We start from the raw sequence: 23688 nt of genomic DNA on the forward strand, positions 1-23688 counted from the left end.
TTTTTTTACTTTTCTTTCTACTAATCAGCTGTTCTGAAGAGATACACAGAGGGAAAAAAATGCTATATATCTTTGATGTTCCTGTATGGTGGAATCAATTCTACACATTTTGTAGAGGATATTCTTGGAAGAATTTGTCTTCTTCTTTTTTCCTATATTGTACAAGAAGGCTACAACAAAAAAGGGTTTTGAATCAATATGTGTTTGTATTGTGTTTCACTGTGTCTTCTATCTTCAAGCACTCTTTTTCCATCTATCTGACTCTCCTGATGATTTCCAAACTTGCTCAGGCTGGGACTTTTCACATATGCAATCTGGTTGTGGGTTTGCATAGAAGTTTTCTTCTAGCCGAGGGAATTCACCGGGAAGTCTTGCATAAGGAGCTCCTATCCTGCCATTATGTAATCTCTTCACCTCTGAAGAAAACTCATCCCAAGACATGATACCTTCGTCTAAATGATCTATTAGTCTCACAAAATTTAACCTGCCATTCACATTAGACTCCATATCAGTCAAAAGTTCCAAAATAAAAAAAAAGGCAACTGCAAAAGGAATGATAATGATTGATTCAAACCTGTCTGGATTGATAGTCTTCTTAAACCCTTCAAATCTACGGTGCCCTTGTACAGCCTTAGCCATGTTCCCATCATATGTATATACAAAAACATCGCTTTCAAGTGCTACAATGTAATCCAACGCAGCCAGGCGATTCTGGTATGGTTTAAAGGGTTCTAACTCTTCTTCAGTTGCTAATGTTGAATGAGCAAAGACGTTTGGGTACTCTTCTCTGAAAGCATCCATACTGTTTCCTCCATAGATTTCACCAGCAACTATGTATACATTCGTTGAGGATGGATATCCCATTGCCTTCAGAAATATGGCTGCTTCTCGAGGAGACATCGGGCAACCGCCTTGGATCCGTCTCTCTCTGCTGTCAATCTCTTTCTCCTTCCAATGTTTAACATTGTACCTCATGATTCTCAGCTCTTCAGCTTCTCCAGCTGTGAGGTTGTGGCTGCAGCCTGTAAAGGCAAGCATATCTTTCTCGTATCTGCATTTCAAATTCTCATTTTTCAACCACCTTGTGTGAAAAAATGAAACTGAGGGCTGCATAAAGAAAGAAACATCACAGTACCTTAAGTGCAGAGCAATGAAAGGTTCACTGTTGTTACGTAACCGGTTAACCAAAACTTTCCCTAAATCCTCAATCTCTCTGGAGTACCCTAATGCTTGGTAATTAGCAAGGCATCTCAACCGTTGGATTGATGGTGGCAAGCCATTGTTGGCTAGGCGTGAATCAGTGTGTGTGAACTTTATCACCTTATGTTTTTTCAAGAGCGGTAACATCTCGCTTCTGTAGTAACTAGCCTGCGTAATGCACAAAACTTTTAACCACACAAAAAGCCGCTGAACCCCCGTTTATGGAAATGGTAGAAACAAGGAGCACAGACCTTGGACCAAGAAACAGGAGCCTTGAGGAGAGGTCTCATGGCTGCATATCGTGGAGGTAAGTACTCGACAATGTCAACATCATCTTTCAATACGTTCATGAAGTGTCTCCAGTCAAAAATGTCTTTGAAAGTACTGCAAATCACAAATAATTAACTCTTCAAAATTCCACTTATTTTCTTGGAGAATATCTTGGTTGTGTAGGGAGTAAATAAGATAAAAACCTTGGGTCAGTCCAGAAAGATTCATGGTCGAGGAGAGGAAGAACAAGAGTTGCATTCATAATCTTTGCTGCAGCAACCATGTCACATATCTGCATTTCAGTTGAAAAAAAAAACAATAGAGAAAGATAAGTAAACACCAGAGATCAAATATGTGTAAAACATACTTTCACATGAACTCTCACTCACCCCAGTTCTCATCTGATTCAATCCGCCGTTCGAGTGTACTAAAAGATAGCCGTTGGTTTTCCTACGCAGCCCTGAAATCAAACAAACATTTCAGAAAACTAGAAAACTGCAACTCTTGTATAAAGAAAGAATCAGGAAATGCAAGTTAACTGTCTTTACTTGAACGGTTCTTCGGACGTGACACACACTGGTGATAATTTTCGCTTTCAGGTTTCTGCCATATTTCCGGAATCTATAAAATCGCCAAATCATTGGAAAATCAAGTCAAAACATATAAATGAGTGTGTGGTTTCATACGTTGCAGAAACAACCAAAGTTAATAAATCTAAAGTCAAAAGTTCATAAATTTCAATCATCCCAACAACAAATGCATTGTTTTGGAATTTACACCGTTCCAAAAAAAACCCAAAAGGAGTTTACATTAAAGATCATTCCTTTTTAGTATTGACACAATCCACCAGATTTGACACAAAGGAACAAAATCTCAGGGCTTTTAGATTTGATTATTAATAAATAATGCATTCCAGCAACACATAGTCGAAGGTCAATGGGAAACTGTAGAAAGTGGTAATCCATACCAAACTAAAAAGGCTGCTCAATATCCAATTTTGACTAATTCCTCGTCAAATTCATTATTAACGAATCTCAGAAATTATGCAAAAACGAATTTTAATTGGTAAAAGCTAATATGATTCGTTTTAGTTTAATGATTTAATCCTACCCCACTTTTTCTATTTGGAAATTTTCCCGAGAAAAAGACAGAAAAAACAAACAAAGCGCCAATTTCCGTTAAAAATCCAATCTTTGACCCCAAAAAAAACTCTTCAACGGAATTAGAAAACAGAGGAAAAAAATTAGCAACAAAACGCTTTCTGGGTTTTTGATCAGAAAGCTCAAAACTTTTTCAGGAAAAATAAATAAAAAAACTGATCAAATGACGAAACTAATGTTTCAAATTCATAAGAATCTGAAATGCGTATAGCTTAAAGCTTTGATTTTTATTTTTTATTTTTATTTTTTTTGTCAAGGAAGAAAGAAACATACGGGAAGCTTTTCAACGACGACGTTCTCCGTCATTGCACGTTGAGCCATTGACCAATCTTCGTGTAACGCCCGTACGACAACGAGCTCATTCAAATCTCTCCGGTGCGCGTGGTCAACGACGCGCCCGCTCATGAGAGAGACTCTAAGGAAGAGAGAAGCGACGACGAGGATCATGAGAAGGCCCAAGATCCGACGACCCATGTTTCTCCCGGAACAAAAGAACCAACCTTGACCCACCACAGCCGTTGATCCGCCACCGTCGCATAGAAACGGTAACCGTAGTTTACGTAGGAGAAGGTACCGAATCGTCGGGTGGTGATGGTGGTAGTGATGATAATCGTGGTGGTAGTGGGATCCGCTAGAGGAGGAACCAATTGAGGAAGGTGAGGAACACGCGCCGCCTTGTAAACCGGCTTCTCCGTCGTCTAAATCAGGGGAGACGGAGATGTTGACAGTGTTGTTGTTGTTGCAGTAATCGGAGGAAATGGAGGGTCGTTCGGAGGTTGTTTCTAAGGAATCTCCGACACGGCGGCGTGTGGTGGTTGTTGGGGCAGTGATTGGTGCAACGGCCAAAGGGCTTGCACCGGCCGCCGACATATCGCCGCCTGAGAAAGCAAAATCAATCTCCGGGAAAGCGCCAAATTGGAAAAAGGATTGATTTTTTTTTTTTAAGAGAGAGAGAGAGAAAAAAAGTTGGTTTATTTTTTTTGTTTTTGGTTTGTTTAATAAGTTCGTTGGTGTGTTATTTTGATTTTAGGAGGGTGTTTAGTAGTGGTTGGGCATGTTATGGTTTTATTTTGGGGTTTCTGTATTAGCCACCGTGAGATTCGGCTATAAGCTGTGAGAGGTGTCTAAACTTTTTTTTTTTCTTCTAATCTCTCTGTTTTGGTGAGTTTGTGTATTTATATATAGTTTAGATTTATGTTATGTATGTATGTGTGTGTGGACCTTTTGCTAATCATTTATTTTTTTTGGTTGATTTTACATTCTTTTAAAAATTATGGTGTGTTGGGTAATTCCCAAATGCGAACATCTTATTTTGATAAATCTCAAAAGATCAACTTTAATAACTTTAATGTAGTATAAATCTTAATAAGATATTAGTTTTTAGGATATAACAAAACTGAATTATGGGCTACTTTACAAAATATACAAATGTTTATAGTATGTTGTATCACATTGGTTAAATTCATCTGATTAATGTATTTCCAGGTTTGAAGGCCGATTGAAAATAAATACAAATCTTAATGGTGGAATGTAATTATGCAAGTAACTTACCAACTAAAAAGAAAAAAACAAACTGTAATGTTTACCAAAACATGAAAATGCATAATTTTTGTTTTCACCTAAAAAAAATGTAAGTGAAAATTCATTACAAAACATAGTTGTTTATTTATGACAATTGGTTGAGAATTTATGTTTCTTTATCTTACATATGTAAAAAATTTAACAATTGTAAAGTAAGAAAAGAATTGTTTACTAATATTTAAAGAATTTACAAACTTCTTAACAAAATTTTAATATATTTTTAATATTTCTATGTTTTTATCGAATACAATTTAGGCTATATTAAAATTCATTAAAAATATTTAGCTTATCCAAAATATAAGTGTATATTGGTAAAGTAGTATTACATTTATGCAAAATATATCCAACCACACAACTTAAAAATAGTAATTTCATCATGTGATATTTTGTTATGCATTTTTAATACTACTAAAATGTCATTTTGGAATCATGTTATGTTTACCAATGGAAGTCTAAGTATAGAGAACACTAAACTGGTCACAATCCTTTGATCTAATACAATTTGTTTACACTCCAAGAAATTGTAATAATACAGCTCATGTCTTAGCAAAATTTGGATGTACTACACAACCTTTTTATTCAGCACTAGAATTAGACCCATGCTAGAGCACGGGTTAACATTTATTTTATTTATTTTATAATTTTTATTTAAAGTGTTATATATATATGATTGTTTTATTTGTTTAAATTTTTTTTTCTTTGCTCAAACACTATGCAATGAAATCATATGTTGAATATAACTTATGAAAATAACATCTATTTTGTAAGATCTATTCTAGTAGATTTAGATTTTAACCTGCGGTACAATGCAGTTTAAGTTATTTGATAAAAATATTAATTTCTGTTTGTTAATTTTATTTGATTTGTTTAGTTTCTAAAATTATATATTGTATTTTGATTGTTAATTATATGACTTAACCTACACTATACCGCATATTAGTTATTTTGTTACAGTATTAATTAATAGATTTAATTAGATACGTTTATTAATCTAATATTCATATTGTTAACAAAATAATAAGATGATATTTTATCCATGTAGCACCGAATTAATGATATTTTAAGTTTCTATTAATATCTACTCAAACATGTCTAGCCATATAACACGTCGTGTAATATTTTAATTTGTTGTACACTGCAGAAAAAACTTCATAAAAATCTAAATATATTTTTAACATTTAAAATGTTTTAATAAAGTTTCTTTTTTCTTAGAAATTGAACTACTTATAATATTTGAACTTCTTATAAAGTTTAAATGTTATTAATATCTTAAACAATTATAAAAATTAAATGTTTTAATAATTGAAATATTAATAATCTATAAAAATTTTAAAAAGTTCACAAAATAATGAAATGATATTTTACCCGTATAGCAACGAATTAATGACATTTTAATTTTTTATTAATATCAACTCAAACATGTCATGCCATATAACCCATCAGGTGATATTTTAATTCGTATATATTATTAAAATTTAAAATGTTTGAATAAATTTTATTATTTTAGAAATTGAAATACTTATAATATTTGAACTTCTTATAAAGTTTAAATATTATTCATATCTTAAACATTTTATAAAAAGATAAATGTTTTAATAATTGAAATAGTCATAATCTTTAAAATTTTTAAAAAGTTATACATTTGAATTTTTAAAGTTATTAAAAGTTGAAATTCTTTAAAATAAAAAACCATAATAAAATGCATAACATTTTTAATTTCAATGCCTGATAAATCAAGGTTTCTGCTCATTCGTATTCAGAATCATTTTGGTCTCTTTTTTATTAATATGACTTTGAATCATTGCCTAGTTTTCTTAGGTGATGTAGGGCATTTTGTATATTTTTCTTTATTCATCAGTTGAGCAATATATTTCTGTTTAAAAAAAAATTACATCATATGCAGAAAAAATCATAAATTTTATTAACTAAATATATTAGATAAAAAAATAAAATAATTTAAATATAAAATAAAATAAATGTGAAAGAAGAATCACATATTTTTGTTTTAATTAGGTTGAGAGATTTCCTTATCTTTTAAATGTTACCTATAATTGATTTATATGTTACTAATTAACTAAATCTATACTATCCTTACTTACCAAAAATCAGACTAACCCATATATTATGATACATCTATGTCACAAGTTTATAATAAAAAAATCATAAATATATCTATTATATAGTATACAAAAAAAAGTTGTGTACTTCCGTTTTATTATATAGTGGATGTTCTATTTCCTGTATGGTTAACAGAAACTTTTTGTAAAGATTACTATTTATCATCTATATAAATTCCTTTTAGACGGAAAAAAAAAGAGAACACTAAACTACACATTGCAGTTGTTTACAAATGAAAAATAAATTCTATTACACAATGCTCCTCGACGAAAAAGTCGGACGCTAATATATATAATTTTTGCTATAATCTTATAAGATTAGATTTTTTTTTTGGTCACCATAAGATTATATTTATCTTCCTCTTTTTTCGAGTTTCTTTATATTAGATGCTCCATATCCTTCTTCTGTTCTTCATAATCCAAAATGAATCTTTTATGTTCGGCCTCCAAATCCGCATATGTTAATTTTAGCGTCCGTGATGAGTTTTGAGATAGGAACCCCTGAATATATTATCAATTTATCATAGAACACCAATTGTCACGAACGATGTAAATAACAAAAGCCTCGATCGGGTTGAAGTGGTCAAATGATATCTTATATTTGTCTCTTCTTAATTCACCATAGACAATAAACAAGACCTTTTTCGGGTAAAGATACTACGCATAAAAGGTTATTGGCCGGAGATGGAAGAGAGTGCAAACTCCTTCAAGATCGATCTTTGCATGAAACAAATTGTCCATAAGATTTAACAAAAAAAAAAAAAACAAATTGTCCATAAGATTAAGATCGCAGAGAGAACGTTTTTGCTTTCTTGTTTTTAAATACGTTTTGAAACAAAAGACTAAACGTTTTAATCTAAATTAATTTCTTACTTTTCTTGAGTTTGTAAAGTGTAAACTCTTCTCTATTGGCAGACCTAATTCAGTATATATACATACAATCACCCTTTATTAAATACATGCATTAATCTTACAATTTTTTAAGAATCATCACAACTTTATATTTACCATCTTAAAAGTATAGTTCTAACCTATCCCACAACAAGAATGGTTCATACCCGATCCACTAACTCACCCCACACCCCTACATGTGCGAATGTGCCACGCCACACATGTCGTTCGTTTACTCTTAATTATTATTATTACGATTTTTTAAATTTGGAAAAATGAACAATCCAACTTAGTTGCTATCACTACATGTTTTAAAAAGCGTTATCTTTTCCTTTAAATGTTTCAGGTTTAGCTAATTTTTTACACAAGAAAATAAAAAACGTACAATTTACATTTGATTAAGATGTTATCATGTGGGGCAAACCTTAGATTTGCAGCCAATATAATTGGACACGTACATCATCAGCCTCCTATCTCTTGCTACCACGTGTATACATTCCAAACACTTTGCGGATCTCAAGCCGGTCGGCAAAAGCACCAGCGTGAAATTCGTCATTCTGCATCTTCTTCGTGCCTTTGATGGCCGTTGGATCCGAATCAGACGGCCGATACACGATCTATCTCGATCCAACATGTGAACTTGTCATTTGCGTAAGTCAAGTACCAAAATCATTTGTATATCTTTGGGACGAGGTATACACAAAATATAATGTGTTGTGCTAGAAAATTAAAAATCATACTTGTATTCTATGAATATTGTCGTATGTAAACAGATTTTGGATGTAAATGAATGTACGTATATTGTAGATCAATGATAGGCGTTTTGTTTATCTTTTAGAACTTGATGACCTATGTTAAGATAAAATTGCTTTTATAACAAGATTTCGTTTGTGAATTAACCAATCATATAGAAACGGTAGAATTGTGTTTCTTAAGGCGAAAATGCAACTAGAAGAAGGAATCGTAGAAGATTTTGGTTTTATATGGAAATCTCTTATTTGTGGATGATGTATGCGTCTTTTTTTTTTTTTTAATTATTTCTTAAGAAGTATTTTAAAAAACTAGTTTGGTGATTTAGTTAGTTCTTTCTTGAAGAAAGGAAAGAACTATTGGAGTATATAATGACATAAAGACACGCCACCATTCTTCTTCCAAAGAAAGAAGTGAAGAGAGCAAGAATAATTTTGTTACAATCGACATAAAATTCAAATGTGTGTTCATGCTGCACTGAAATGATTTATTTGGGAAGTGATCGTTGCGGAATCCGATCGTTGCAGGTGAAGAGTGAACATAACGAAGACATACGCACGCACAAATCGGTGTGATTAGCTGGACAGGAGCATTGTTTTACTTCTTTGTACCTTCGATCATGTTCTTGTATAAATCAAGATTTTTGTTGAGGCTAAATTTTCACATGTATTTGTTCTTCTGAAAAGTTGAATCATCTCTAATTGTAGTTGGAACTTAATGGACTATTTGAAAGAAACAACTATACTCGCTATAAAATACAAATAAAATCCTATATATATACTGACTTATTCTAATAAATCTTTATAAAAAAAACTCAACATATGTGATATGTGGAACTATAGGTTCAGTCATTACCTTCTTAACAAGTTGATCCCCTTAAGCATGATCAAGACGATTCTCTACTCTATTGTCTTTTTTAGCCTTTTGGATAAACATTTTTTTTTTACCTTTTGGATAAACATTATTTCGAAGACATTTTACTGTTGACAAAAAACAAAAACAAAAAAAAAGACATTTTACAAAATTTTCAAGTGAACCCAAAACTTACTATTCAAAAGATTAGTCTTGGGTCTCGACCTCAAACCTTAAATGGACCGTTCCATGTTCGAAATGTCGGGTCGGGTAAGAATTTGTGAAAAATTTGGAATTTCTTAATATAAGTTTAGAGATTTTTGTTAGTTTTACAACAACCAATAACGATCGTGTGACTAAAACTGAGTAATGACTAAATGAATGAGTACTTATTTGTTTTTTTAATTTGTGAAAAAAAAAAGAGTACTTATTTGTTTTAAGAAAAGAAAAAAAAAAACGTTTTGTACTTAAATGTTAAATTTTGAAAGTTGAATATATTTTTGAATGGTTAGGGTAAGAAAAAGGATTTATTTGCAAATTTCCGTTATTTAAGTTGGAGAGAGAGAGAGAGAGAGAGAGAGAGAGAGAGAGAGAGAGGAAGGTTTTTAACTCAAAATATCGCAAAACCCTAAAAAACAGTTTGGGTTTTTTTGTTTGCCTCACCTCCCCACTCTCAATTCCAAAACACTGCGCCGGAGAAAAGACATGGAGACGGAGACAGACCAAATATACCATCTCGATGTCGGAAATCTCCTAGGTTTCAATCCGAATCATCGTTTCCCTTCTGCTCCTTCTTCAAGGTTCGTCCTTTCTCGTCTTATCTATTTCCCTGAACCTTGTGTTAAGTTTTTTAACGGCGGCGGCGGCGGCTTGATATATATATATATATACATATACATATTTTTTGTATTGATTAGATGATTGAAGGTGGGTTTAGCTTCATACTAACGATTACTGAATTAGAGAAGTGAAATATGCATTTTTTCATAGAAAAGCTTTGATTTTTCATAGACTTTATGTTCTATTTAAGTACCTTAAACCATGAACCAATTGAAAAAGTTGTGTGTTGGCTGTTAATTTCAGCGACCTCTCTCGGTGCTGTTTGTAGTTTTGGGAGTTAAATCATCTTTCTGAGTTACAATCTTATCTAATTAAAACAATGCTGTGTCGCTATCACATAATATTGTTTTATGTTGAGTTACTTGTTTCTTGTTTAGAGTTTATTTTGTTGCTATCCTTGATGATTGTTTCTTCGAATTATATTAGGGAGGAGCTTGTGAAGGAGTGCATTGAGGAGAGCAGAAAACTTGTTCAGGCAATAGCTAACGCTCTTTTCAACTTTACTTCAACTGAAACTAATGATGGTCCTATTGTCCAGTTGCCTCCTCCTACTACCAAACTTCCTAGAGAGAAACATGTAAGACCTTCTTTTTTAGTTGTCACTACCAACACTGGATGTTGTTATAGTATGGGTTTTGGGAGTTTGCAAAATTAGACTACACATGGATGCAACCAGTTTTAGATGCATCTTGTATGATCTTAACATATCTAGCATCTTACAAGGGTGTTCATAATCTGCTCATCACTTATTTTACGAACGTAATTAAGTATGCTAACCTTCTCTTTTTTGTTTCCCAGGTTCCAAGGCCTAAGCCTCCTACAAAGTGGGAAGAATTTGCGCTTAAGAAAGGTAAGGCTATTTGAGAAATTCTCTTGAAGATTGCAAGCTTGAGATTTAGATTGGTTGACGACCTCTTTGTTCTATAGTTTGAAGTTACTGATGTTTATTTTGTTTGAAATTGTTCTTGCTTCTGTTTTTAGGTATACAGAAGCGCAAGAAGGACAAAGTTGTCTGGGACGAACAAACTGATCAGTTTAAGCGTCGCCATGGTTACGACCGTGTTAACGATGATAATGATGTTCCCATTATTGAAGCAAAGGCAACAGATGGTAGGTGTTGAGGGAAAAATTATCTTTATCTTTGTTGTTTTGGCACCAAGATTAATCTTGTTAGATACATTGTTGAAATCTAATCTCTTTGAGTGTGAAGACTTTATATGGAGTTGCATTACAAGTTGTATTTTCCTACTATTTATGAAAGCTTTTGGATAACTGCAGAACCAGGAGAAGATCCTTTTGCCAAGAGACTAGACGAGAAAAAGAAGAGAGTGGGAAAGCAACAAAAGAATAGACTTCAGAATTTAAAGGCAGCTGAAAAAGCTGGTGCTTTACCGAGGTAAAACAGCTTCTTTGATTGGTATATCGCAAATGTTATCCTTGCCTGAGATAGCATACCAATATAGTTTGCTAAACTTTTTAGTTTTATCTGACGGAAAGAAATTTATAAGTCAATCCTAGCTCCGTCTTTATGAGCTTAAGCTTGATTAGTTGCTTTTTATTTGTCAATGCATTTTACAGTTTTATGGTTTGAGCTGTTCATTTTTATGCTCAACGTGGGGTATCATACTACCTGTTTCATGGTTTTTGATATTTAACTGGGTCAACAATCTTTGCAGTCATGTCCAACTTGCTGCAACATCATTACCCATATCAGGCACGAAATCCCAACCAAAGAAAATTGGAAAGGATGAATTAGGAGACGTAGCAGGTTTAGCCGCTACTTCAACAGCTAGTGGTGGAAAATTCGATAAAAAGTTGCCTGGTGAGAAACCTCCTAAGAAGCAGAGCAAACATCACCAGGTATTTCAGCAATACTCCTTTAATCAAGTTTTCGACATGTAACAGAGAATACTAAATGACCATATCTGTTGATGATATTTGTGTGGGATTTTTGCAGTATTTACCGGTTGTAGCAGGGCGCGGGGCTGTTAACCCAGAAAAAGAACAGACTAATAATGTACTTAGCAAGATATTCTCAAAGCATTCGCATGAGATCCTCAATGTCGGCAAGGTAAAACCAAAACTCATCTCTGGTTTTGGTCTATTGCCTCTGATGTTTGTATGTGAAAAGATTGTGTTAATCTGTTGTATATAATATGTGATTTAGGCGATAAACATGTACAACGTCAAGAAGGAGAAGAAGAAGTCAGGAAGGTCAGACAAGTCAGGACGATCAGACAATTTGAAACCTAAGAAGGACATCACCAAGAAGCCTGCCAACAAAGCCAAGTGAAGAGACTCTATTTACTCTTCTTCTATCTGTCTCCAACTTCTATCACAAAACAAATTTTGAGTTGCTCCCTATCTGTTACAGTAATACTTTATGTTTACGTTTATTTTAATCATATTGACTTCATTCTGCACCATAAAACAATTTTAAAGCTCACAAGGTCTAGAAATCCAGTATAATTTTCACTTTGAAGCTCTCAATTTCCCAATGTAATTGTCTTTTGGCCACAATAATACACATATACCACATTTACTCCTCTGTTTACAAGCATTCTCTCTTGTGTCTTTACATTCAAGTAGACAAGAACAAAGATCAACTCTGTTTTTTCAAACCTTTAACCACTCAAGACAAGGACACAAACCCCAACAGAACCTTGCTGGGTAATAATCTTTCAAGTATATCTCTTTACCAAAACCGATTATGTAAAAGCTGAATGCTTTCCCACGGTCTTCCATGGTGACCCGAGTAACAGGCACAACAGATATGGTGTGTCTCTCGCATACCACATTCGCCGGCGGTGGAACTTCAGCTCTTAATGAGATAACTTCTGAGGAGAACCTGTTGAGGAAATATGAGTCTGCAAAGTATGCTGGCGAGCACTGGTAAGCTTGTGTGTTGCAAAGCTGAACTCCTTCTGCTCTGTCAAATACTTCTTCTGGTACTGAACCAGCCCCTCTAGTTGCACTCACCTTTCGCTTCGACAGAGTCTTCCTGTCAAACCCCCGAAAATAAAAATCAAATCTTACAATTGCTGCTACACAAAGCTATTATATGTTCTGTAAGAATTTGTAAAACTTACCATCTTACAACTGCGATACTGCTTGTAAGAAGAGAACCAGTACTGTCACAAGTCTGACATTTAATTAACCCGCGAGATTGGCAAGTGGGACAAGGAAGCTTTCCCTTACCACTACAGTCTGTGCATCTGTGGAGAAAAGAAGGTTTTCTGTGAATAGAGCCACAGCTTGCATATTGCAACCATCAAAGTGAAACTTGACTTCTTTATATGAACTTACATTGTGTCAGATCCATCTTTATGAGCAACCAAACCTCTTCCATAGCAAGCGGAACACTTCATCACTTGATTCTCCTTGTAATATCCCGGGTCTCCATCGGCATTGCATGTTGGACATACTACATCTCCTCTTCCTGTACAACCTGTGGATGAATTATACCGAGCCTCATCAGTCTCTACAAGATTCAAATTGTCCTAATGGTAGTCATAAACATAAATATTGTTACTTTTGCACTTCTCAACAGTCTCAGAATTAGGAACCGGGACTTGAGTTTCTTTATACGGAACAAACAGAGTAGGAAACTGCGATCTCAGGTCAAGTTCCCATAACCCTGGTTCAGCTCCATGTTTCTTTCCACTGAAATTTCCACCACTGAAAGGCACTGTCTGTGCTAAAGCTTCCCTCTCCTCAATGAAAGTGTCAAGAGTTCCCACATAAACATTGCAGTCTTCGACAGAACGAATCTTCCATGTACGAGCAGGACGGCTTCCCCAACAGCAACGGTGACCAATATGATCAAGAAGCAGCTCCCTTATTTCAATCTCATCAAGAAACTGCCTGGAAAAAATGAATTTACATAAGTTCAACACACCTTTAGCTAGTGCTAGATAAAAACAGCAAAGAAGATCAAACGTAAGGACCATGTAATCACTAGACTTACCTTTGCAATTCATGACCTGCTCCAGATGCAGTTGGATAACCAATAGCTTGAGCTGTGAATGTGAAACGCCAAGCATAATAAACAGAGCTAATGTAAATCGACTTTTTCATAAAGCCCGAAACTTTTAAGAACCTCGAGAGAGATGAAGTGATGATTATAGTAAATGATGAAACTTTCACATTTTTTTGATGATCAAAAATCAAAAGCCAGAGGAAAAACAAAGCTGATCAATCAACAAACTAAAAGGCAGGGCAATACACAATTTTGAAGGATCAGGAAAGATCTAATGAGACTTACGAGTGGGTAATGAAACGGGGGTTTTTATAACAGGAGGATAGAGAGAGGGAGGATCAGAAACAGCGGAAGCGGTACGGATTTCATCGACGGTGACGCCAGCTCCGGCGAAAGAAGGGTTACGAGCAGAGGAGCTGTTTCTCTGTAGGTACTGGTACGAATCCCATCTCTCGGATTCATTCGTTTTCTCTGATCCTAAAATGAGAATTTCGAAAAGATAGATTATGAAACAGAGAACTCAAAAGGAGATTTTTACACAGAGGAGATGATAAGTTTCTTCTGAATTTGTGAATTACCTGAAAGCAGAGGCTTATCCATGGATTACAAGTTCTCTCTTGTCTTCCAAAAAGAGATAAATTTTTAGAGATGTTTTCTTAGAGAGTACTACAATTCGATCTTCTTCTTCTTCTTCTTCTCCGTGTTGAGGAAATTTCATTACATTACAAGAAACAGAGAGAGAGAAGCGGGTTTTGTTGTCGGGTTTGGTCGAACCGGGTTGGGTCGGATCAGATAAGGTTCGGGTAGAACCGGGTCCTTAAATGCCACGTGTGGAACCGTTGAAGATTTCACCCACTTTTTTTTTTTTTTTAATGTTTTTAAGTAATTATGGAGAGAGACAAACTAGCTTTAAGGAGGTTGTGTTACACATGGATGGGGCATCTCGCCAACAAATCTGTTTTCATGTTCTTTCATTCCGTTCATATTTAAAACCCTTGAATATATAAAACATCATTCCAACCGATTTCAATTATTTACAAAAAAACATTTTTCGTCTGATTATGATAGTTGTTGACCTGAATTATTTTTATGAAGAGCATCTTCGTTTGTCTAGCAAACATATTCCGGAGTGATCACAAAATGGGGTATTTTGACATTTCTTTTGTTGTGCCATGTCCGGACCAACAATATATCTAGATCCATGATCCTCGCATCAATATAATGTTTACAGCTTCTTATGAACTATTTATTATTACAAGACTCGAGACGCTAATGTAGTTTTTGGTGTGTATGTTTCTATGTTCGAGTGTTGAGTTGAGATATCATTTACACGAATCTCACAATAGTCATGAGCATGACTTTCGTTTCTCCTATGTCCACTAAGTCACGTAGCTTTTCTCGCCTCTTTGAGCATCTCTATATAATATCCTATTGGAAACAACTAGTAAACATAGTTTGAGTTTTGTTTTTTCTCTTTGGTCTTGATATGTATTAAGAAAATGGATAGAGACACGAAGTACCCCTAAATTAAGTGAACCACCCACTGACAAAGTAAACGGAAGAAGAATAATCAAATCGCACGATAGATAATTGCATTGCCGGTCTGTTTATCTCTCATTATATAATACATAAGTAGAGAAATTGGGTGAGAATGCAGAATGCAAAATCATGACTAAAATTTACTATATGACGCGGTTTTAAATATGAGACAAATGAATTGATGACAGAGTAGAGTAGACAGAGCGAGCGAGTTTGGTTTGGTAATGGTTTGAGCACTACTTACCGACAACCACTCGCGTCCACATTTGAATTCTTTCTCTCTCTCTCTCTCTCTCTCTCTCTCCCACTCAAATCACTCACTCACGCCTTTCCGATTTCCTCAATCTTTCATGGCGCTATCTCTCTCAAATCCCCTCACTACTCATTCTCGTGTGTGATTCTCCCCTCTAAGATTCGCATTCTCTGTCCTCTTTCTTCTTCCCTCTCAAGCTCGCTCTCCAACCATGGCCGTCTCAGTGCCATTGTTTCTACTCTTTCTTGTTCTTTCGAGAGCGAGTTATTCGTCTTCTGAGTACTTAATTGGTGTTGGAAGCTATGACATCACTGGTCCTGCAGCTGACGTCAACATGATGGGATACGCTAACTCAGATCAAATTGCTTCTGGTATTCATTTCCGTTTACGAGCTCGTGCCTTCATCGTCGCTGAGCCACAAGGTAACCGCGTCGCCTTTGTGAATCTTGACGCCTGTATGGCTTCTCAAATCGTCACAATCAAAGTTCTTGAACGGCTCAAAGCAAGGTTAGCTTCAAGAATCTTCGGTTAAGCTAGAATCTTGACATTTTCATTAGCTAAAGATTTGATCTTTGAGAAAGAGTGTTAGTTGAATTTTGAACGAATCAATACGAATTTGTGATGGTGAATCATTTGCAGGTATGGTGATCTTTACACAGAGAAGAATGTAGCAATAAGTGGGATTCACACGCACGCTGGACCAGGAGGATATCTTCAGTACGTCACATATATCGTGACCTCTCTTGGATTTGTTCGTCAATCTTTTGACGTTGTTGTTAACGGCATTGAGCAAAGCATCATCCAAGCTCACGAAAGCCTACGTCCTGGTTCTGCTTTTGTTAATAAAGGTAAAGTTACAATCTTTTCTCTTGTTTCCTTTAATGGTGTTGAGAATTTTTCTGTGTTTGGTAAACCATTGTGTGTGTTTGTGTGGGATGGTTTTATAGGGGATTTATTGGATGCTGGCGTAAATCGAAGTCCGAGTTCCTACCTGAACAACCCTGCAGCTGAGAGGAGTAAATATAAGTATAACGTTGACAAAGAAATGACACTTGTTAAGTTTGTTGATTCTCAGTTGGGACCTATTGGTAGCTTTAACTGGTTTGCTACTCATGGGACTTCCATGAGCCGGACTAACTCGTTGATTAGTGGAGATAACAAAGGCGCAGCTGCGCGGTTTATGGAGGACTGGTTTGAGAATGGACAGAAGAATTCAGATAGCTCAAGAAATATCCCTCGGCGAGTATCAACCATTGTTTCTGATGTTAGCAAAAACCGTAAGTTTAATCCTTATCTTGAAGTTACCTAATGTAGCAATTCTACATTTGCAGTCATGTGTATGAAAGTTATGGTTTTGTTATTTCTTTGTTTCAGAGAGTAGACTTTTGGATATTGCAGCTACTTATAAGTCCTCTAAAGGACGTTTTGTGGATAAGTCTCTCCTTGATGCTAAAGTCCGAGTAAGAAACGGTTCAAAGCGTAGATTTGTCTCTGCCTTCTGTCAATCAAACTGTGGTGATGTGAGTCCAAATACTCTTGGTACGTTTTGCATTGACACTGGCCTGCCTTGTGATTTTAATCACAGTACCTGCAATGGACAAAACGAATTATGCTATGGCCGTGGTCCAGGGTATATATATTATACTGCTTCTTGATTTTCTTATGTTTTTCCTCTGTGTCTAATTCTATCTTTTGCACATTTTAATTAGCGTTCTGTGCTTTCTTTTTTTGGTAGCTACCCTGATGAATTTGAGAGTACACGTATCATTGGAGAAAAGCAATTCAAAATGGCAGTAGGACTTTTTAACAAAGCTACAGAGAAGCTGCAGGGCAAAATTGGTTACCAACATGCGTATCTAGATTTCTCAAATCTTGATGTCACAGTTCCTAAAGCAGGCGGCGGCTCTGAGACGGTTAAAACATGTCCAGCTGCAATGGGGTTTGGTTTTGCTGCGGGAACAACTGATGGTCCAGGTGCGTTTGATTTCAAACAAGGAGATGATAAGGTAACTAAATTAAGCAAGCTTATTCAGCCATCATTTTCTTGTTTCTCTGTGAATCTTTCTTTAGCAAAAAGATTTGCTTTCTTATGTTATTCTCTTTTTTTTAAGGGTAATGTCTTTTGGAGACTAGTGAGGAACGTGTTGAGAACTCCCGGTCCGGGACAGGTCCAATGCCAGAAACCAAAACCCATTTTACTTGACACTGGTGAGATGAAAGAACCATATGACTGGGCGGTGAGTGGCTCCATTCTGTGTTTCTCCTTATGACAGATCAAAGATTTGAAGTTTAAGTGTATTGACTGTTAACTGCATGAACTACAGCCTTCGATTCTTCCGATTCAGATGCTTCGCATTGGCCAATTAGTCATCCTTAGTGTCCCCGGAGGTAGATAATAAGACTCTCTCTCTTCCTTACTCGTTTCCAAAAGAGCTAAAAAGCCTAAACTTGGGATGGATATGTTATTGGATGCAGAGTTCACCACAATGGCTGGAAGACGTCTCCGTGACGCTGTGAAGTCTTTCCTCATCTCTTTAGACAGCAAGGAATTTGGCAACAATCTCCATGTCGTGATCGCAGGTCTCACCAACACGTATTCTCAATACATTGCCACTTTTGAAGAATACGAGGTTCAAAGATACGAGGTTTGTAAAAACACCATCTCCCTTGATTCAACTTTGTTTACATGTCACGCCACTATGCTTAACTTAACAGCTTGTCTTGGATTTTTTTCAGGGAGCTTCAACGTTATACGGACCACACACACTCACTGCTTATATCCAAGAGTTCAAGAAACTAGCCACAGCTTTGGTTAACGGTCAAACACTCCCACGTGGTCCGCAACCTCCTGACCTTTTAGACAAACAGATCAGTTTACTATCCCCTGTGGTCGTAGACTCTACTCCTCTAGGAGTCAGCTTCGGAGACGTCAAAGCTGATGTACCTCCAAAGTCAACGTTCAGGAGAGGTCAGCAAGTGAACGCTACGTTTTGGTCGGGGTGTCCTCGAAACGATTTGTTGACGGAAGGATCTTTCGCTGTGGTGGAGACGCTGCAAGATGGAGGGACATGGGTTCCAGTGTACGACGACGATGACTTCAGTCTGAAGTTTAAGTGGTCAAGGCCTGCTAAGCTGAGCCCGGAGAGCCAAGCAACCATTGAGTGGAGGGTACCACAGTCTGCGGCCGCCGGAGTTTATAGGATAAGACATTATGGAGCTTCTAAGTCGCTGTTTGGAACCATTAGTAGCTTCTCTGGCACTTCTAGCGCCTTTGTAGTTGTATGACATTATATTACTACATAAGTAAACATATCACTGCATAGTGTATAATTTATCAAATAAAAAAAGAGAAATCTGAGTTGACTTATCCATCAAAATGATATCAAATATCTCAGGCTTCCTGTAACATTAAATATCAAGAGTTCAACCAATATAGTGAAGACGACGAATAAAATGGAACTGGATGATGTATTTTGTCAACAGAGGAGCCACTATATTGGTGTTTATGCAACCTGGAGAACCAACTCCACTTTTTTCTCACATCATTGAATTATCTCACTTGTACTATTTTACACACTTCTCTGATGAGTTTTAGTTACAATCTTACAATCAACAAAAATCTTCACCTCGCTGTAACTTGAGGACTTTGAAGCTAGGAAGTTCCTTGGAAAGGGATTTTCAAGGTATCGAAAATAGCATTCTGTGAAAATGTCTTCCTGAATCTCTCCAGCAATTCTCCTCCATCATTTGCCTGAGCCGCTGCATCAGCCGCTTCCTTTGCCATTCCAATACGAGCATAAGCCTGAGAGAAGCCACAAAACACAAAACTCACACTAAAGGGTTTGATAGATTTTACAAATCTTGAATTGTACATGTTTTATATGTAGGACAGACCTCGCCTCTTTCCACAAGATCTGACAATTTGGGGATGTATTTTAGAGCTTCCGCTTTCTCATCAGCATCAATGCATGCCTCCACAAATGGACGGAACCCTTCATTCATGATATATATGCCAGTTAAAACACGATATAGACCAAAAAATGACTTTGTCTACACGCTTAAGTCTTAACATCAGTGCACTAGATGATGCTGTGTAAAATTACCCATTGGTGGTCTCTTTTCCTTTGAAAACTTTTCAAGTGCTGCCCAGTCTTTGATTGTAGCCAGAGCAAATGCTTTAAGAAAGTACCATCTTTTATCACTGACCTGAAAATTCAAACGGTATTGTGGTGAAGATGGCGATCTTACAGTCATCTATTGCACAACAGGGAAAAAAAAAATCCTTATAGACCTTGAATTCTGTCTTCACTTTTATTGCAGCACGATTATTACCAAGGACAATACATGTGCGTATAGTATCATTGATGCTTGAATCAACAAAAATAGCCTGCTTCGTACTAACTTCTAGCTCATTCTGTATCCTGAAATACGTAACCAAAAAAAGACAATGAGATGAAGAGCAACGAAAACATTGAAATAAAGTTTCCAGTACAGCCAGGCTGCTTAGAAAAAAAGAGCATATTGGCTTGCAACGATTACTTCAAGAGTTTTGCATGCTCCTCAGCAGCCTTAGACTCAAAAGTGTGTTCCTTTGTCTGAGAGAAAAGGTTTCTGGCCTTTTCTATTAGCTTTATGCGTGGACCGTATAGAGGAGATCCTTTGCTAGCCATTGGGTTTTTCCCCATATCCCATGATTCTTTCCATAAAAGAAAAGCTACCTCCTGAAACAACAACAATATCAAACACGAACTTATTTGATGGTCATTAACAGGAGAAAACTTTTAACAAACTGGTCCAGTTTAGCTTCTGAACTAAGAGAATAAATCAATGAAAAACTTGATAATGAAATCGTACATGAATCTGGCCCGTAGATAAGAAGAAATCCTTCAGAAATTCATGTTTATGACACCTACAGCAGGAAAATTTCATAACAACTTTAGATGCTTACAAAATAATATTGATTACAACTGCTTGGTTAAACCAAGTTTTGAAAAAATGCAGTTTTAATTAATCAAGCATGCTAGATAGAAGATTTTCATACCGTGCATAAGCTACAAATAAATCACGTGCCAAAACTCTGCCTTGAATCATCGCAAAGAATTCCAAAGGAGGCCTCTGGTAACCCCACAGATAAAAAACCAGTTAGTTCTTGTTTGATAGCAAATCATATAGACTTATCGTTAAAAGTGTAAATGTCACTAATTAATCAGTCAGAGACCTTTTGCCATATATGAAAGATGACCAGATATATCAGGTCGGTGTCACCACTCTCAGTTGCTTTCACTAAAGCAGTGTCTTCCTCCCCAATGCTTAATAAAAGAGGAACCTGGGATTACATTAAATGACCACGAAACATGAATGTCTCCTACTTCTGCATTAGGAATCTGAATGGGGAGGTGGTCATCTTAGATAGGCAAACCTGTTTTGTGGAGCGTGGTTCATGTTCAACTAGCATTGCAGCTAACTTTCGACGGCCACAGTTATCAGCATGAGTGGCCACTGCAGCATAAGATATTCCTCTGCATAGTTGGAGCTGAAATTTAATGACAACAATCCTAATAAGTCCATTAGTTCCTCCATCTCTCTCTATATATCTTGCAAAGACTAATCTAAACTAGTATTTGAACCTTCTCAAGTAAAACTTCAAGAAGATGAGCATCTGGAGTTGATGGTGAAGCAGTTATCTTTGCACATGCCCAATGCATTATCACCACTTCCTACATAACGCCAAAAACAGAAAATCATAAGGACCATAAGGCTTGTAAAACATTGGAGATAAAGGAGTGTGTCACAGGGAAAGATAGAATATCCTCTGACTCACTTTATTCATATCTAGGTACTCAGATATCCGCAGAGCAAGGAGGTGGTGATTAGAATTAATAAGGCGACTAATCAAAACCACTGGTGTCAGTAACTGCACGCCAAATTAATATAATCAGGAAAGGGTAGCTGCAAATGTTTCTTTCACGAGACAAATATATAATTTGCAAAAACCTTGTACTGCCGAATGCTAAGAGGTATGCCAATATCAGGATCACGAACAGCATTTACAACCCGTAAAGTTCTACAAGTCTCTTGGACACGCTCACGCTGGAAATTGCTGTTGCAGCTCACCGAGCGTTAGTCTCAGAAATTACGATACTGAAAGTCAATTCTTTTAAGACTAACCTGCAAAAAGCTTGTCCATAGCTTGCCGCTCGTAACAGAGCCCTCTGACGAGTTACATCAAACTCATGGCCAGCAGCATCAATACAGGATTCAACAGCCTCAGACAGTGACGAACGAATTAATCTCAAATTTTCATCTGCCTGACAGAAGAAGAGCAAATCAACTTCATCAGCCAGAACTAAGAACAGTAATTATAAACTATTCTTCTCAACTCATTCCATTTATCTGTAAGAACACCATATTCATTCTAAACCTAAATATATTATCCTGACAATACAATATTAGCAACAACAGGAAGAACTGAGACACAAAAACTTGACTGTGTATATAACATCTGCTACAGAGAACCATTAAGATGCCTATGCTTCTTCTTTTTATTTGTCTACAGTAACAAACATACCTTAGCACTTCGCCTGTCAAAGTGATCCAAAGCATCATATAGCAAAGCTGCAGGTGATGTGCTTCCAATCCTAAAGATTGACTCAGTAGAATCAGGTACTCTTTGCAGAAATTCAAGGCTCGTGTTAGATAATATTCTCACTCCATCGCATTCCGGAATAAGAATTACAGGTTCATCATAGAAATAGTGAACAGGATCTCCCAAAGGACCCACCATCGTTAAATCCTCATCCCAATAGAGCAGCACAGTATCCATACCACACCATGCCATTTGCTGTGGAGGAAGAGCTGACTAGAAAAATATACGATTAAAGACATAGTCAAGTCACCATACTACAAAACGACCACCAATTTCCATTATAAGAAAGAACCAAGCTTCTCAAATGACGTATACCTCACAACTGTAGTCAATAGCAATTTGTTTTGTTTCCATTTCAACAACAACAATCCGGCCATCATGAGTGAAGAGTGTTAGAAATTTTCCATTAGGTGATACAATCATCTTCTGGACCGGTCCAATCAAATTCCCATAATCAGTATCCTGCACATCAGATTCGTTAACACTAGGCTCATCAACCCTAAAAGTTTGGACACTGTCCTCCTCGACACCGAAAATTTCATCGCCAACTGCTACCAACACCTCAACAGTCCCAGACATCGTGTACTTAGGTTCCCTCACAGCCAAGCAAGTTGGCTGAAGCATATCGTCTTCAGTTAACCCCGGCACATCAGGCAACTTAATAGGCTTCATCGTGTCGAAATCAGAGATACAGAACAACTGTCCTCCTTCTGTCAAGCAGACAACACCATTACCCCAAAAGACACACTCCACCACATTCTGCTCAAAGCACTCCTTCCCCATTGACATATTAGGCTCAATGAGCTCAGCGTGGATGTTGTAACGATAAATAGTACCATCTTGTACAATACAAATCAGTGTCTGATCATCAGACCAGGACATTCCAATCAGACGTCCCCCGGGATGCTTCCAGATCGTCTCAGAGAGAAGTAGACCTGCTGAGTTAAAGATGCGGAGCTTTCTAAGAGCAGATTCAGCATATAGTTGAACAATCTTGGAGTCATCTCGAATGACTGCAATTGGACCACCAAAGGAGGCACAAGCCACTTTGTTGCGACTCAAATCTACATGTTTCCATCTCATTTGGTATATCTCAGGCTTCCTATAATATCGATCATAGAGAAGCTGCCACTCCGCAGCAACAGACACGTTCGTCATCTTGTTCCCTCAGGAACAGGAGAGCAATCAAAAGAACCTGGGTCATTAAAAAGATTTGAGTTTTTTTCAATTCCCTAATTCTATAAAGGTAAAGGCTTTACAATTCCCTAATCAAAGTTCATCAATCTGTAAGAAAACTTACTTTAAGAAATCGGAATCAAACGTTTGGTCTAACAGTAGAATCGAACAAGGGTCGACGACGGATTTGACGACGGAGTTTTGAGAAAGAGAGATCGGAGCTCAGAGCCTAGAACGAACAAAACAAACAAGCCACGATCCTTTTTTTTTTTTTTTCCTTTTTAGGGGCACCATCGTAATTTCCTCTTATAAATTAGCTTTTTAAAAAATACATTTTTATTCTTTTTGATATTTTTCTGTTATATAATTACTTAAATTGTGCGTTAAATATTTTTTTAATGTGAAATAAATGTTTACAAAAAAAAATACAATCA

General features: G+C 36.3%; 5 protein-coding genes across 5 annotated transcripts; 2 read left to right on the forward strand and 3 right to left on the reverse strand.

The window, feature by feature from the left end:
• Positions 1-48: 48 nt before the first annotated feature.
• Positions 49-3784, reverse strand: LOC104782231 (O-fucosyltransferase 19-like). The gene is made up of 8 exons (XM_010507106.3): positions 2904-3784; positions 2019-2091; positions 1860-1930; positions 1674-1762; positions 1452-1584; positions 1136-1368; positions 575-1051; positions 49-484 (listed from the first exon to the last, which is right to left on the reverse strand). The coding sequence occupies exons 1-8, from the start codon at positions 3498-3500 to the stop codon at positions 235-237; spliced, it is 1923 nt and encodes a 640-aa protein (XP_010505408.1). The 5' UTR covers positions 3501-3784; the 3' UTR covers positions 49-234.
• A 5539-nt stretch (positions 3785-9323) lies between these two features.
• Positions 9324-12092, forward strand: LOC104782232 (ribosome biogenesis regulatory protein homolog). The gene is made up of 8 exons (XM_010507107.3): positions 9324-9621; positions 10088-10238; positions 10460-10511; positions 10643-10771; positions 10940-11057; positions 11338-11521; positions 11619-11732; positions 11829-12092. Exons 1-8 carry the CDS (start codon positions 9527-9529, stop codon positions 11952-11954), a joined length of 969 nt encoding a protein of 322 aa, XP_010505409.1. The 5' UTR covers positions 9324-9526; the 3' UTR covers positions 11955-12092.
• Positions 12093-12130: 38 nt separating this feature from the next.
• Positions 12131-14597, reverse strand: LOC104782233 (uncharacterized). The gene is made up of 7 exons (XM_010507108.3): positions 14219-14597; positions 13926-14117; positions 13629-13680; positions 13194-13525; positions 12968-13109; positions 12751-12876; positions 12131-12662 (listed from the first exon to the last, which is right to left on the reverse strand). The coding sequence occupies exons 1-7, from the start codon at positions 14238-14240 to the stop codon at positions 12278-12280; spliced, it is 1251 nt and encodes a 416-aa protein (XP_010505410.1). The 5' UTR covers positions 14241-14597; the 3' UTR covers positions 12131-12277.
• A 637-nt stretch (positions 14598-15234) lies between these two features.
• On the forward strand, positions 15235-18803 carry LOC104782234 (neutral ceramidase 2). Its single transcript, XM_019244953.2, has 9 exons — positions 15235-15939; positions 16072-16280; positions 16380-16709; positions 16807-17062; positions 17168-17438; positions 17544-17669; positions 17757-17820; positions 17908-18077; positions 18169-18803. The coding sequence occupies exons 1-9, from the start codon at positions 15644-15646 to the stop codon at positions 18715-18717; spliced, it is 2271 nt and encodes a 756-aa protein (XP_019100498.2). The 5' UTR covers positions 15235-15643; the 3' UTR covers positions 18718-18803.
• A 100-nt stretch (positions 18804-18903) lies between these two features.
• LOC104782235 (protein VACUOLELESS1) lies at positions 18904-23564 on the reverse strand. Its single transcript, XM_010507110.3, has 16 exons — positions 23379-23564; positions 22394-23273; positions 22001-22291; positions 21601-21740; positions 21427-21532; positions 21254-21346; positions 21060-21149; positions 20852-20965; positions 20651-20758; positions 20474-20547; positions 20287-20341; positions 19972-20153; positions 19724-19853; positions 19536-19638; positions 19327-19424; positions 18904-19234 (listed from the first exon to the last, which is right to left on the reverse strand). Exons 2-16 carry the CDS (start codon positions 23234-23236, stop codon positions 19085-19087), a joined length of 2577 nt encoding a protein of 858 aa, XP_010505412.2. The 5' UTR covers positions 23237-23273; positions 23379-23564; the 3' UTR covers positions 18904-19084.
• Between the last annotated feature and the right edge of the window lie 124 nt (positions 23565-23688).

Source organism: Camelina sativa, chromosome 4 (assembly GCF_030686135.1).
Source record: "Camelina sativa cultivar CO46 ecotype springtype chromosome 4, ASM3068613v1".
NCBI classification, from domain to species: domain Eukaryota; kingdom Viridiplantae; phylum Streptophyta; class Magnoliopsida; order Brassicales; family Brassicaceae; genus Camelina; species Camelina sativa.